The following is a 16,876-nucleotide window of genomic DNA, read 5'->3' on the forward strand; positions in this document are numbered from 1 at the left end:
GATGTGGTTATGGTGTCCTTGGGAACATGACCCGTTATCTGGTCATTAAGAACAGTAATAAATACTGTACCCATGTTTCTCAGGTTTTTGTTGTGGTAGACGGAGGTTCACACCATTTTCTTTGAGTATTAACAAATCCTTAAAACACTGTCACTTTCACCTACTGTGTGCTTCAAAAAACTAGGAACGTCCTCTTTTATTTTAGAAGTCTTCAATGAGCTTCACCTATTATATAAAAAAGTTTGAATCATACATTCTTGCCAAGAAATGTCATGCAGTGGATATTATTCAAGATAGGAAAGAGTATTTCCTTGTCTCCAGCATGAACCTCACATCTCCAATGCTGACACCTGCAGACCCATGGCTTTGCAAGATTGGATTTAACAGTAGTTGCCTTCTAGTTAATGGCAGGTACAACATTTCCTCAAGAGAAGAAATGTTCATCATGCCAACCTTTTCGACTGCTGCCAAAATCAGAGTGGTGATCACATTCTTCATCTTCCTTTCATCTACTTGTTTTAATATTGCTGTGCTGTGGACAATCTCTCAGAAATACCAGCGGAAATCACACATCAAGGTGCTAATGATGAACTTGGCAGCAGCAGACCTCTTAGTTACATTTATTGTTATGCCTCTTGATGCCATCTGGAACATCACAGTGAGTAACTTATGTCATTGATTGAAAATACAGTTGCCATTGATTTCAAGTATCAAAATATTCTGTACCTGTTTATATGGGGGTATATCTGTGATGCATCTGTGGTACAGGGGTACATCTGTGTTATTATTATTTAGAATAGATGAGCCAAACGAGCAAAGAAAGGCTTGTATTTGATGATTAAATATACAAATGAGATGAATGAGAAGCTACCCCTAATTGCCCCGGGCCTAGTTACAGCATACAGTTTGTCCCTTATTCACAATCTAAAGGCTGATTGAGCTCTGTCAGAATCTAGTTCCACTGCACTCTAAATGCGCTTGAAAGTCACAGCAACCGGAAAGAAGTAAATTGATTATTACCCCATAGTGACATCCTATTTACATTTACATTTATTCGCTTAGCAGATACTTTTGACAGAAGTAAAGTCAACATAATCAAGTAAATCTCAGTCTGCAGACTATTTAGAATCAAGTGTTACAAGATAAGGTTACAAAACCAAACAAAACACTAAACACAAAACAAGTTATGCTTTTTTTCAGTTACAAGAATCTATCAAAGCCAACATCAATTAGACAGATATTCTTAGAACAAGGGGGTCTTCAAACAAACATTGAAGGAGGCAGCAGTGCAGATGGAAGTGGGCAGCTTATTCCACCACCTCAGAGCTATACATAAAAGACGTTTGGATTGAGATTTGATGCAGACCTGAGTGGGCTGAAAAAGAACAAGGGAACTCACATATACTGTACATAGGCGCTGACCCATTGACTACTCTGTAGGCAAGCATTAAGGATTTGAACTTAATGTTTTGCTACAGCATAATGACCTGAAAAGAGGAGTGACATGTGCCAGTCTAGGCTGATTGAACACAAGACATGCATTTTGAATCATTATCAGCAATTTGGGAGCACATGCAGGTACTTCTGCCAACAGAAAATTGTAGTAGTCTACACTCAAGAAGACCAAAGCCAGGAGCAGGAGATGTGCTGCCTTTTAGACAGAACTTTATTTATCCCTAGGAGGATTTTTTTTTTCTCTCAGACTGATGTTGAGGATGTTACACAGAATAATTCAGCAAGAATAAGATACAATTGAATTATGGTCAGTGAAGAATAGCTAGAATAGATTGCATATTAACTTGGAGGGTGTTCAATGAACTGACATGAACAAAGATGGGGTGTTGAATAGGCAGGCTGGTTGGGGTAACAATTATTTAAAGTGGCCAGAGATTATATATATATATATATTTTTTAGCAAGATCTCTGTTGAAACTTCCTTGCTTTCTTCTTTACCATCCATTGTACCATTGTCCAACCTAGTATTACACATTAATATATATGTACATATACAAATTAATATTCAGTACATAAACGTATATGTATGCATACATCACAGTATACAGGCATGTACAAAATACACCATCTTTCAAGATTTAGATTTAGATCTAGATTTATAAAAGATATATTTAACTTCAGGTGATAAAATGGATTTTGTCATTATTTAATCAACATAAAACATACTAAACCTGCACTTGTATGCAAAGCTACAGTCTCCATAAAAGCAAGTTACCTTTTCTTTGTTACCAACAACAAATAAATGAAAGCAGCAACAATCACTTCCAGTATCATTAATTTTCAATCCAGTTTCCCTTTCCACATTCATTCATTCAGAAGTAAAGTGGAGGTGGACTTACTTTAGCCTTTGCACTCTCTCTCTCTCATTTGTTCAGGTCTTCAGGTATTTGCTGATGCCGTGCGCAGATATTTTTAGGCCCTGCTGCTCTCCTGTCTGTACCCTGGCTCATTTTGGACTGCACATTCTCAGATATCCTCTTAGGCTGTTTGGTTTTAAATGGGTAATTTTTGTATTAATGTTTCCAGAAAGATGAGGGGAGCTTTCCTTTGAATTGCCATAATCTACAAGTACCATTTTCTTCATAGTCTGTTGCTATAGAATCATTTCTAATATCTTAGCCTCCTGGGCCATTTTTAATCAGGGCTGTCCACATCAAGCTCATAGACACTAATGCCTAAAACTGTTAAAATGCTCTACTGTATTATATTTAAGTGACTGAAAAAAATAGGATTTCTATGAGTTTGGAGACATCTCCCACCTGCAAGGTTTAGCCTGTATTGTGGTGAGTGTCAAGCATATAAAGTTCTTTTGAGCCAGGGTTTCTTTACTGGCTCTTGTTCTGAGATTCTTTGGAGAAGGTTGAAGTTGTTTTCCCAAAGTCTGGATCCCTACAGGCACTGAACTGAGGCATCATATACAGTAAGCATATCTCCTGTGAGTCAAGCTTTTCAGGTCACTAAAGTTATGTAAAGTTATGCTATGTAGCCGGATGAAAGCTTACGTATATATTACATTGGCTTATCTTAAAAAAAGAGCAAAACCAATTAATCATACTTAGCCAGTACTATACAGTCCTGATATGGCTAGCTTACTCAAATGTTTTGAGTGGAAATCTGGGACAAGAGAATCACTTTATTATAAGTTTCTTTTTGCTGGCTTCAGGCAGGATGTTAAAGGTTATCATGCTTCATACTATAAGTGTCAGTTACTGTATTTGATCCCATAAAGCCGAGGCAAGTTCTCTTTATTGCATAATGCAGCTTTTTGAAATATGGATTTTGTTGATATCCTTAAAGTATGTTAGAACATAATAAATACCTTAATATTCGTGGACCACACAACGTGATACCCTGATGCATTCCTCATACAAGGTGTCACATGAAAGAACATACAACAATAATAATGCTAACATTTTCTAGGCTTCTTATTGTAATTTATAAGTTTACTACTGTGGTCTGATGAAATTAAACACAAAAATGCATTACATTACTTGGCTTGTTAGCAGAAAAACAGAGCATCTTTGTTCAGCTTTGTTGCTATGTTTATACAGTATAATAAGAAGGAACAAGAGACAAGGTTTGGGGCAGCCACCCGTATAATTCAATATCCTGGCTGCAAAAGTAAATGCTTTTTAGTCTTAGTCAAGTTTACAAGACCGAGTCCAAAACAGAACTGAATTCCAATGAAAAGGTGTGAGGCTTTATAGGAAGTCTGGGGGAAGTGATGTCGTCCCCGGGGCCAGGGCCGGAAGTGATGTCATCCTCGGGCCTGGTGGGATTTCCCAGGAAAGGTCTGCAGGGAACTTAGAAAGAGCATTAGTGCACACCGTCACCCCCGGTGCAGATGTATTACCATTCATCTCCATGCCCTTCAGCTGCCTCTTATTCACACATGTGTGACAACAGTAAATGCAAAGCAAGATTCTTACTTACTGTTCTCCCCAAACTGGTGATAGTAGTATAATACCAACAACAGATAATGACTGTAATACCATGTTAAATATACCATTAGAGAATGTACATATACAAACATTTGTAGAATACACCTGTGATGCTCATGTTAGTATGAGCAGTTATTGAAAGGGTTTCTGACCTGAGAATAATACTGCTTATCTTGCATTAATCTCCTAAGTTCCTATTAACCTATTATGACCCTGTCCTCCATGTGTTATGGAGAGAGAGCTGAACTGTCAAAAAAAATCTGCTGATCCCAGAAGACTCTTCTTCCCTACATAAAGAGCCCAACTAACAATATTAGACAAGCAAATTCTTACCAGCATCATTTCAAAAGAAATTCTCTTCCTTCTTGAAATATTGGTAGTTTTCAGTAGCACATGCTTCTATTTGAGTGTCATGGGATGCCAATGACATTTCAATATCTGATGCATAGACTCTTTTGGTCTTATAGCTGGGATTATGAGTTATTTTAGGATGCCCATTTTGTTTTGTCTCTCATAGAAGAGTCATCTGAGACACCTAGAGTCCATTATGCATATGCTGCAGCAATCCAGACGTCATATTATCCTTACTAATGCTATGGAGCCTTCTGATGGAAAGCTACCTGGTTTGTGTTGCGCAAGACTGCATCCTTACAAGGTAAAGGTGACTGCATTTCAGGCAGATCTAGGCCCAAATCAAAAAGCCAAGTCTCCGTTATTGATTTCTTGTATCATAGGATGTTCATATTTCATCTTTCGAAGAAAACACCTGTTAAAGATATGGTTTGAAAACAGACTATCACCACTGCCATTAAGTCCCAAAAGTCACATTTAACTTTAAGCGATGTTAAATTATGCTCCTCCATTATGAATACTCAACTTTACACTCCTATTTATTGTCAAAACTGAGACATCTATGACAGAACTGGTAGCAAATGTCAGCATTATATTTATAATGCAGAAGTTGATGCTGAAGAAATGAAATTATGATCCACTAGTAATGGAAAACATGGCAGGGAGCACACAACTGAAATATATCCTTACTTTTAAGAATCAAGATTGCAATCGGATTGCTGATTGTGCCTCTTTAAATAGGATATGTACAAATAAACCCAACGCCTGGGTGACCAAATGGTTTGTTATCTACAAATAATGAGGCATGAAATGGTTCATGCTAATTGAATTTGCAGTTAAACTTCATACAAATGTGTGAAACAATTCACATTTCACTTCCAGTTAAATCTGTGACAGAGACATAAGAAGAAACATGCATTTTCACGCATTAATTCTACATGTGTCTATCTAACATTTAATAAATAAAGAGCTCTAGCTCTAGTCATAGATATTTTATCGAGCCATTTGACATGCATTGTGTTTGCCAATGACCAAGACCATCATAACTGAAGTAAACTCTCGCCTGCATAAAACCAAAACCAGGAAAAGGAAGTTGTGAGATAATAGTAGGGGTTGCAAGCAGCTATGTAGAAAACACCGTAGTGTGCATGATGGTGTGTTTTGGTGTGTCTTCAAGTGGAAAATATGCAGAAGTTTAAATTTTTTAAAACTCCAATGCACCACCATGGTGTTGTGAACCAGAGGCCACAATAGAATTGATTTGACTGGGGTGAATGTAATTACCTGCATTACTCAAGTATGAAAGAAAATAGAGTTAAACACAAAAATGTGCCAAGTTTTATCAAACCCTATCGATTATTTCCTACCCCCCACAAAATCTTTAGACTTCACCCACAAATATTTTTTTAGTGAGTTTCCCATTTCACAATTGCAAAATCACTAGCGAAACTAATTTTCATGTCAGTTTCGCATAACTGTATGCAAATCAAAACTTCTGTGTTTCGCTTATCACTAGCTACAATATGATTAGTGCAATTAAAGTAAAGGCACTCTCCATAGTTATGTGGATGCTTTGTCCATATGTACCTTCTTAGAGCACTATTGGAACCAATCCATTGTTTAGAGCTTGGAGTGGGTGAATGTCACAGGTTGCCCCATTTGCAGCCATATAGTGGTTCAAAAATTTTTGAACAAAAGTAGTAGCATTGGCTTTCAGAGGACTCAAGCAGTATCACTTTCCCACCCTGCGAATTCTCTATCTCCTTCTTCAAGGAGGGATGCCTAGAGTATAGCTTCCTTCAAGAAAGACTTAGGCTGAACCTGTTTGTATAACGACTTGTGCCATGCCTCCCACTGGCCCTAAATGATTTTAATCACCAAAGAAGGACTTAGTTCACTCATTGTGCATAACTTAGGAAAGCCTCTTTTAGTGTAAGGCAGTCATCCTAATCTTCCATAACTTTTCTTAAAAAACAACTACAGAAAAAAGAGACTATTAAAAATAAAAGGTCTTTGAAAGGACCTACTGCTCCTATAGACTTTCTTTGATCATATTTTTATTCAGTTGAACAATGTCCACTCTTTGAAGATGTTTAGGAAGATGATAGATTTATAAAAATAAGCTAAACAGCTGTGATCAAAAGTAGAATGACTCTACTGGGTTTAAAGAAAAAGACAGAGAGAAAGCACCAGCAAGGAAATTGAACCCTCCATGTCACCCAGCTATCACAAGCAGAGAAGCAAACCTCCAATTATTAACATTATTGCTGGAATGCCCATTGATCTTTAATGTAGAGGGCTTGAAAAAGTATAAGGTTATAAAGGGAACACTTCAAACAAAAATAGCCAAGGAAATTTATTGTCCTTACAACAAAAGGCCCAGAGCCAATTTAAGTGCAATGGCACCCAAGGATAAAATTCTCTACCAAATAAATGCAAGAGACAACAAAGCAGAGAAGTCAGTGCAGAGGGAGAGAAATATCAGTAGAGTGGATCAACAGAATTGACTTAAAAACAAAGGCAGCAAAGAAGGAGACAGAGGGACAGTTCCAAAACAGAAGGAAAAATACTCCAAGAGCATTTAAAGAGAAAGCATTTGATCTGTGTGTACCATAATAGTCAACATTTTAGAGACGGCTTTTATTTAAACATTAGTAAATCCAGTTAAGTTCAGAAGTACATTTCTGTTCAGACCCAGTGAGACAGAGCTCATGTGACATGGATCATCTACAAAACAGATAGATAGTGAATTGTTGGGATATACAGTAGTTATAATCATTATTACGAATCAACAAGCATATCATTTAAAATAAGCTAAGTATCTTTCTGGGTTACTCTTTCTTTTATTAGAAAAGGTATTACATTTCTTAATTTGAGCTGATTATATGACTATAATATGTAAGTTGCTAGCTTTGCAATGTTCATTACTATTTCAAATGAATATTTAAACTTTTATGTTATAATCAGAAGGTGCAATACAATGCAGTCACTTATTTACTCTTGTATGCTTTATGTATTAACATGAATTGTTTTCTCAAACAGCCTTACTTTCATCTTCTATTTATTAATTTTGTTTTAAGAAGTACTTGCAAATGCCCGTTTTATTCAATGTGAATGTTTACCTTTAGTCTCAACGGACAAGCAAAACACACTGTACACATGTACAAATATAATATATTCATACTCTCACATTTTATGAATTGATATATGACAGCTCTTAGTGGCAATGCCTACACAAAATATAAAGTTAAAAACATAATAGCATTTAAAAACTATAAAATGAACTGCTCCACCATATAAAGGTACTGACACTGATAACATACTCTATATTACACAAAGTAGCAGTACGTTTATATACAATTTAAGTAAGGAAAGTTTTTCATTTTATTAGTGGCTATTTTCAGTACTTTCTTGAAGATTTGTTAAGTGTCCCTTTATCTTTTTGGTAGGTTTGCTTTGTTATTTTAATTTTATTATTATTTTTTTTAATTTTGAATTCAAGGAAAGGTAAAATATAGCTGACAGCAGGGAAACACAGATTCTACAATACATAATTTATTATCATTGACTCTCATTAAAAATAGACTTTTGCATTATTCTGAGAGCTTTGTAGGGTTAGATGGTTAAATTTATATTTTTCAGATCAAAGTGTTTTTAGGAAGAATTCCACATTCAGTATATCAGTATATAAAGTGTTGCTCTTCAGAGCAAATATAATTATTTCTTAAAAAAAAACAAAAAGTCTTTACATTTTCACAAACTTAAAGTGACAGTCATTTGCCTGACTTTTCAAAATTTCATAGCAGTGGTCACCAGCTCTCATAATGTTTTGGTGAAAAAAGTCACTACGGCATAACCATATTTTTCTTTCCAGGTGCAGTGGTATGGAGGAGACGTTGCCTGTCGGCTTCTCATGTTCCTCAAGCTTGTTGCCATGTACTCATCTGCCTTTGTCACTGTAGTGATCTCTATTGACCGACAAGCTGCCATTTTAAATCCATTGGGTATTGGGGAAGCAAAAAAGAAAAACAAGATGATGCTGTCTATTGCCTGGACCCTCAGTGTCATTCTTGCAGTTCCACAGGTATGAAACAGAGCATTTTTCGCTTTGGATATTGTTAATGGACTCCAAGGTATTATAGAGAAAAAAGAAAAATGATTACACTCTAGAGAGCCATTAGAACAGAAGGGATTCAGGAATGTTATTGATGAAATGCACACACAGTATAAAGTATATGAACTAATCGAGTGGCACTCCATCAAGGCAGATTCTTGTACTGCATCCATTGCTGGCTATGACTCCCTGTGAGAAAAGCTTTGGAAAAAGATGTATGTACATCATATGTGTGTGTCAGACTAGATGTACAACAGTCCTGCCTTTTATTGGTTACATTTGATAAAACCAGTTTGACTCAATGAATATTAGAAAAGACAGTATTGCTTCCTTTATCTTAATTTCTTTTTGGACATCTAATCAATGTACTCTCTTTCTCTGACAATAAGAAATGCTCTTTTCAAATCAGCCAAACCAACAAGTGTTGCTGAAGCTCTCTGGTCTACAATTTTCTTGATGAGTATTGTTTATATATCTTTGTATCTTTTCAACTTCATTTTTCCAAATACATGCATATGCAGTATGTCTGGCGTTTGGCTAAGTGGTGTCTATTTTCTTGTATGTTTTGCAGCTCTTTGTGTTCCACACGGTGAGTAGGGCTACCCCAGTCCAGTTTGTGCAGTGTGCCACCCTGGGCAGTTTCCAGGAACACTGGGAAGAGACCGTGTATAACATGTTCACATTCACCTGCCTGTTCCTGCTTCCACTGACTATTATGGTGCTTTGCTATTCCAGAATATTGTTTGAGATTTCAAGAAAAATGAAGAAGGCATGTGGTAAGAAAAACTTCAGATTTAATCTGCTTGAGGGATGAATTTTTAGCGATTTGCATCACCTTAACATATCCTTGCAGCTCCATATTGGGTTGCACAGGTTTGAGAATGCTGTGCACTTGCTAAGATGTTATCATTTTGTTTGTTCATTGAGTAGTTTTGATATCCTATTTGTACTGTCCTTGCATTTGCATTTACTTAAGTAGTATCAATTCAAAACATGCTCTCTTAAGTTTTTCCAGATATATGTATTTTTTTTTGCTTTTGCAGTTGTATGTGCTCTTTGCCCCTCAATATAGTTTTGCTTCTAAAACTTGTAGTAGAGCCTGGGATTGACACAAACACTGTCAATGTGGAGTTTCCATAACTTCCACACCTCACAGACTTGCAGGTTCAGTTAGCTGGTAACTCCACATTTTCTTATTAAACTTAACCTATTAAAGTGATTTTTCCACTCACTTGTGAAGTTTTAAATGCTTGATTTATAAGCAATTGACTGAAGGGGGTGTTAGAAAATAAAAACCCATTATAAAACTATATAAAAAAAACTATACTTACGTATATGCAGTGTAATATACTAGAATTAATACAATCATCATCATACAATTTGCTCTCTCCTACACTGGGCCAGTTTAGAGTCACCAGTTAATGTAACACACATCTTTGGGAGTTGGGAGGAAAATGAAGTAGCTGGGGGGAAGCCCACAAAGACTCAGTAAGTACATGACAGAAACATCACCAGGATTCAAAACCAGTCACTCGGTGCGGTGTTCTGCAGGACTACTCACTCTGTCACATATGTGGCCAGCAGAGGAATATCTAAATTAAGCAAGTCCTTTGTAAGAACCTTTTTTTTCTAAAACACTAGGGGGCTTTGCCGCCTGCTCGCTTCACTTACCAATGGCCACACCTCCCCCTTCCCCCATTTTGTGCAATGCACCAGCCACTTTACGTCTCCGATGCTCACGTTGTGAAGAAGGTGGCTGAACGCACCTCAAGGACATGTAGTCGCTCCTCCAAAACCCCTTCTTAAGCGGTAATAAAATGGGAAACAAATACAGGATTTTTTTTTTACCTCCTCACTGCTGCGCACCTCTGTGATATCACCTATGTCCATATATTCTCTTTTTTCGCTTTTCATCAATATCACATTGAATTTTGATTTCGTGTTTGGAATTACATCGTATTGGCTCCAGCAGACCCCCATGGCCCTGTAGTGAGAATATATATAGCAGGCTGGATAATGGATGGATGGATGGAATTACATGGTGACAACGCAACGTGATTTCATGTTTGGAATTACATCATGACAACGCAACGTACAACTGCTCGTGACTGAATATCTTACTCTCTACAAGAAATGTGTCTGACAATAGCATTCACACAAATGAGAAATGATTTCACTCGCAGGATTTCACTTTCACCAAACAACAAATCTTTTAATTCTCGCGGATATGCCTCTTCATTGGGAAGAAACACTACTATTTTTTCCCCTGATGGCAATACGAATTTATACGATCTACAAGTCTCTGACTTAAACTTTAAATCCGAACAATATATTTGATCTCTTTTTGCTGTTCCATTATTTCACGTATTAATTATTTCCATTTGTTTGCGCTAATGTGATCTGTACTATCCTTTTTTTTTGAGACTTTCAAATTTTCGTACTTCCATTATCTATAACCTGCTCTGCATGTGTACCACGCCAAACATTTTTGAATTCTTTACGCCGTTGTACTTTGTCATCTACTCTTTGTCTTTTATTTCCAGCCCTGGCCAAGGTTAAATCTCTTGGCACAAAGACTCGTCTCGCGGTACGTGAAGGTGTCTCTCTGAGAATTAGAAGTGTCTTTTTTATGAACAACTAGCACAGTTCAAATAAATTAAGATTCACTAACCATGTTACCTATTGAAGACAGGAAGCAGAATAAAAAAAAAACTTAATATCTCTTCCTGTGTGTACATTGAGCAAGTGTTCCTCAGTATCCTAGTGTATCAGATTTTTTTCTTGTATCCACTTTTGTACTTCCCATCTTTGAAAATGACTCTCAGCATGCCTGTTATTCCTTTACTCCTCCTCACACTTGTACTTCCTCATTCCACTGTGTCATCAAAGCCAAACTGACCAATCACACTAAAGATAAATTAACCAATCAGAATGCTCAGAGAGTTCGGGCGCACACACTCAGACCCTAGCATAGTAGCAGTCCGTTAAATATGTTTTCATTGCTGGAATTTAGTCTTGCTATATCTTGTACAATCACTGAAGAAGAGACTGTAGGGCTCAAAATGCATTGGGAGAGTCTCTCTGTTATCTTATCAGTTATTTTTATAATTATTCTAAATGATTATTGGTATATGTGGCCTTGTATTTTTTTTAGGTTCTTAGTTGCTTTCACTATTTTTAGTGTTTCCACATTGTAACATATTTGTTCATGATTTTTATTATTAGTTATCATTTTTTATTTCTTTTTGTTATATGCTTTTTTCCCAAAACACCAAGCTACTTGGTATTATTACTTGGTTATTCTACAGTGTTTGCATTTTGTGAAATGAAATATTACACACATCTTCCAGTACAGGCTTGTTATCTGTAAGCAACAAACCTGTTGGTTTTCACCTTAGCAGTCTGCTTCTTATTTCCTGTCTTGTTAAACAATTGTAAAAGATGCAGCTTTGCCTTGCTTCCTGTGAATATGAAAGAGGACTACTAAAATGAGATGGTGGACGTGCCCTGGCAAGAAGTAGGTCTTTGTTTTTTGAAAACCGGTGACATTTGGAAAAGCATTTTTTCAATGTTATGCCTGCATTCAATATATATTTTAATTAGCACAGGAAAACCAATGAGGGTTTTCTTTCATTTTAGAACACTTTGAAAAATAGGTTTTTGGTGCCAATGATGGATGGTTGGTGTAGTGGCTAAAGCATTAGATCTTAAACCCCAAGGTAGCTACTGCAGTTCATGCTTCCATATCAGTCTGTAACCTCTGAGCTAGTCACTTAACCTATCTGTGTTCAATCTGGATATAGATGTACATACATAATTGTAAAGAATATAGATCTTATAAGGTGTCTTAAATAAAGGTGTCAGCCACATAAGCAATAAAACAATATTAAAAATCCAAACAACAGATATTACCTGTTCCAGTACATGATAATAGTGGACTAATGATGTAGCTCTTAAAATTAAGTGCAAATACATCATCTAACTGAAAATAATTCAACAGTTTAAAATGCATTCCACAACATCACTTGCAACACATTCACTCAAGGACATAATTTTTGGCATACCACTTCATAGCATTTGTTGCATGTATTAATAAAACGCTGTAAACAACTGACAATATAACCTAATAAAGATTTAAATTTAAATAGGATAAAAGACAGGAAGTGAAAAAGGCTAATAGAGAAAGTATTAATCCCATTGGAGCCCAATGACTATCACAGTGACTGCTGGGATACCAAACTTGAACCCTGGGAGGTCACTGTGCCTTCTTTATAGCTGTTAGTGGAATTTGTTATTCATTTAGGCAATGCTATTCCTGTTCACATTTTGCTACATTAATCAGCAGATTACCCGAATGCTTAAAGGATTCAAATTTGATTTAGTACTCCCTCCATCATTCTTTATTTCCTATCATTTTCTTATTTGAATCTTCCTTTATTAAGTTATGGTATTAGCATGTCTGTTGCCTCAGTCATCTGTCATTTGGTACATGATTCTCAGTTATCAGTGTTAATGTTTGCAATGTGCCTTCTGTTGGAATGAAAAATGAAATGCACTTTATTACTATACACATTGAAAAATACTTTCCATAAAATACTAATATCTAGAGAGTATTTCTTTCTTTACCACATTTAATTACTAGCCAACCTTTCATCAAGGTCATACTAGTCATGCTCTGCTTCCCTGCCAATGAAAGGTGCAAAATTACACTGGGCCCACGCCCGCTGAGCCCTGTGCTGTAAAGATTACGAGTTAGGCCTCAATATTGTCTTTTGCTAACAGTGGCATTAGTACCTGAGTGGGCCAATATGCCCATTCTGGGTGTAAGCTTTAATCCTTAATGTGCCTCGCTTCTACCTCAGCAAACTTATTTTGATGCTTAGCTAGCTGGACTTGTAGCTACTGCAGGTGATGTCCCATCTGGTGGATGAGCGTTCTCAGGTCATCCTTGTCTGTCATTCTCCAGGATAAATCCTTCTAAGTACTCCACTGTAAAGATATGATGAAGTATTGGGATTGGTGGGTTGGGGTTTCATTGGGGTTTTGCTTTATCTGCAAGAAACAGCTTGAATGTATATACCTTTTTTTTTAGTTTCATCCAAGGAAATCCAGCTGCGACGTTCAAGCAACAACATCCCAAAAGCACGTTTGAGGACTTTGAAAATGTCAATTGTCATAGTACTGACCTTTGTAATCTGTTGGACACCATACTACCTTCTGGGCTTGTGGTACTGGTTTGCCCCAGAAATGTTGACTCAAGAGCAGGTACCTCCATCACTGAGTCACATCCTATTTCTTTTTGGACTCTTCAATGCCTGTTTAGACCCGATCATCTACGGACTCTTCACAATTCACTTTCGCAGGGAGATCCAGCGTGCCTGCCGCTGTACTGGTCTGCACAGGGACTCTGATGCAGTTTCACTGGGGACAGGCTCCTTCCACTGTTCTAGCTCTGTCAATACACATTCCAGTGGCCATTTGAAAAGAGCTGGCACACTAAGCAGAGATAGGGGTTCTTCTAGAAATGAAAAATACAGTGCTACATGTAATCTCTGCAGGGGAAGCATTACAGAAAGCATGATGTAGAACACATACAGTACAGACCTTACTGAGAAATGTAAAAAACAGAGGATCATAATTAACGAGGCTCAGTTTAGTAAAATATTGTCCAAGGATTGGCTCCTGCGTCGTGGCTCATTCCACTAGAACAGCCCTGGTGACCTGTATTTGGATTAAGCAAGTTTATCAATAAAGACATTGATACTAAAGCGTATTCTGAAATGAGGATTTAGCTTGTCAAAAAACATGATAGTTAATGTGATGATTTGTGATGACGTGCCGGAGATTATGACTTAGGCCGGTGCAGTTGTCACCAATGGTTTCAAGGCCTCATTTTGGTTAGGGTCTGTTGCTTTGTATTACTGTAAAAGTAAGCTAGTAGCTTTTGTTTTAAATCCCATGGATTTTTAGTTCATGAAAACTAATGAATGTATTAACAAATTTAACGTTGTTAAAATATTTTCATTTTTTATGTATAAAGTGTTTACTTTTGCCCTTCAAGAATATTTGTAGTTGAACAGATACCACAGTAGCACTTGTACAATGCTGCCATCTGCTGATTATAATTTATGTGACAATGAATTCATAGTAAAGGATGACAGCGTCTTAGCACTAGTCCTCAGAAGCACTGATGTTTTTAGATTTCCATATGAAGTTGTATCCACTTTTAATTGAGTCCCTTGCACAAATCCAGTTTCTATTTTCTGCCATAACATTGGGGATTCTAACAACACACAGTGTGTAAATTAACACCAGAGAGCTTTGTTAGAGTAATTAGTGCACTCACACTTGAAAGTGCTTGTTAAAATTTTGCTGTCATTTCTTTCTAAGAAGATATGCAAATGATAAACAATACACCCATGAAGGCACAGATATAAAAGAAACCTGTTGTTCAAGGACAGAATATATTGCTATTTGCACCCTTGTATTTTTGTTACACATTCACTTATTCAAAAAGGCAGAGACAGGGATGTCACAGAGGCAGAAAATAATTCAGAGAGTTTCAGAGAAAAGCAAACATAGTAATATAGCAGCACTATAAGCCATGGGAATTACAGAATTGCTTGTCAAGAATACTGCTAAAGCAAGGCTCTTGATAAACCCCAAAGAAAATAATTTACAGTTCCAAAAATACACACCTGCTGCCATTGAGGCCTTTCTGTACCAGGATTCATACGTGCCATTTCAGTCAGTTCCACTATGTTATATTTCTGCCATGTTTCTGGAACTTGAATTTTTACAATTTTAATGCATTTGAAGTATTATAGGGTGTCATGGTGGTGCAGTAGTTAGTGGCTGCAGTGTCCTGGGGTTTACCGCAAAGCCTGGTTGCTGACCGTGTTAATCTCAGCGTACACGGGTTTTTCCACTCACGTCACTCAGACATACATTATATAAAAGCACAAAAGTAAATTCTAAAATTCCAGTATAAACCCCAAAAACCAGAATTAATAGCATCATAAAAAAGTATTTCTAAACAAAAACAAAACACTAAATAAACAAGAAATAAGATTAAGCCAGGGCAGTAACCCTGGCTGAACCAGCTTGGTATGAAGTGAGTATGAGCGAGAGTTTAAGACTGCTGTCCAAGGTTGGTTTTCATCTTATAAGGACGTCTTCCAGTATAAGCAAAGGCTTATTATTATCCTGACTTAATGGATGGATTTAGTCCAACTTCTCACCATTTTAACATAGAACAGGGGGAAAAATCTACATTTATTCTTCAGAAAAAATTGTAAATGACAAAAAAAGTTCTGTCTTTGTTAATCATGGAATAAAACAAAACTATTTTAAATCCAATGTGAATGTCTGCTTTAGGAAGATATTCTGTGTGTTAGTGAGAGCCCTGCTAAGAAAATCTAATAAAGGACAGGCACCCTCCAGTCTGGTATCCCCTTATTCTGTTTTACTCTGACCTCAAATAGTAAATCCTTAGTTTATAAATTATCATTCACAGCCTGAACAAAACGTAATGACTAGCATAGTGCAGCAGTTCTCAAAAGTGTGGTCTGCAAGCACAAGTCAAGTTGTGTGCAAGTTGACAGTCATTGTGTCTGACCAAAGTGACTTTTAATTTACTCAGATACATTAGTCTGGTACGTTGTGTCTGTCACTCGCATCCAGGCAGTGGTTCCAGAATTATGTCTAATCTATTTAAATATTTGAACAAAAACTCAAATTGGCAAAGGTCACAATAAATACCATCATTTTTTTTCCATTTTGCATTTCTGTTTTTCAACAAGTAGCCCAAGCATTGTTTTCTCAGTCTATTATAGTCCCTGTGGACTATGATGTTTGCTGATGACATTGTGATGTGAAGCAAGAGAAGGGAGCAGGTTTAGGAGACCCTGGAGAGTTGGAGATATGCTCTAGAGAGGAAAGGAATGAAGGTCAGTAGGAACAAGTCAGAATACATGTGTGTGAATGAGAGGGAGGTCAGTGAAATGGCGAGGATGCAGGGAGTAGAGCTGGTGAAGGTGGATGAGTTTAAATATTTGGGATCAACAGTACAAAGTAATGGAAATTGAGGAAGAGAGGTGAAGAAGAGAATGAAGCCAGAGTGGAATGGGTGGAGAAGAGTGTCAGGAGTGATTTGCAGGGCTGTCTTAACACATGGACACGCTGGGCAGTTGCCCGGGGGCCGCAAGAGCATAGGGGCCCCATACTAATCTATGTATGTTGTGACTTGCTGAGTGGTTGTGCAAGTAGTGGCCCCAGTGCACTGCTTTGCCTGGGGGCCTATAATGCTATTAAGACACCCCTGATGATTTGTGACAGATATGTATCAGTGTATCAGCGTGAAAGGGAAGGTCTACAGGACGGTAGTGAGACCAGCTATGTTATATGGGTTGGAGACAGTGGCACTGACCAGAAAGCAGGAGACAGAACTGGAGGT

The 16,876-nt window shown here is 37.1% G+C and overlaps 1 protein-coding gene across 1 annotated transcript; it reads left to right on the forward strand.

The window, feature by feature from the left end:
• Positions 1 to 402: 402 nt before the first annotated feature.
• On the forward strand, positions 403 to 14,257 carry LOC120518685 (gonadotropin-releasing hormone II receptor-like). The gene is made up of 4 exons (XM_039741606.1): positions 403 to 658; positions 8,182 to 8,391; positions 8,993 to 9,197; positions 13,514 to 14,257. The coding sequence occupies exons 1-4, from the start codon at positions 437 to 439 to the stop codon at positions 14,005 to 14,007; spliced, it is 1,131 nt and encodes a 376-aa protein (XP_039597540.1). The 5' UTR covers positions 403 to 436; the 3' UTR covers positions 14,008 to 14,257.
• Positions 14,258 to 16,876: the final 2,619 nt, after the last annotated feature.

Source organism: Polypterus senegalus, chromosome 1, assembly GCF_016835505.1.
Source record: "Polypterus senegalus isolate Bchr_013 chromosome 1, ASM1683550v1, whole genome shotgun sequence".
In the NCBI taxonomy this organism is placed as follows: Eukaryota; Metazoa; Chordata; class Cladistia; order Polypteriformes; family Polypteridae; genus Polypterus; species Polypterus senegalus.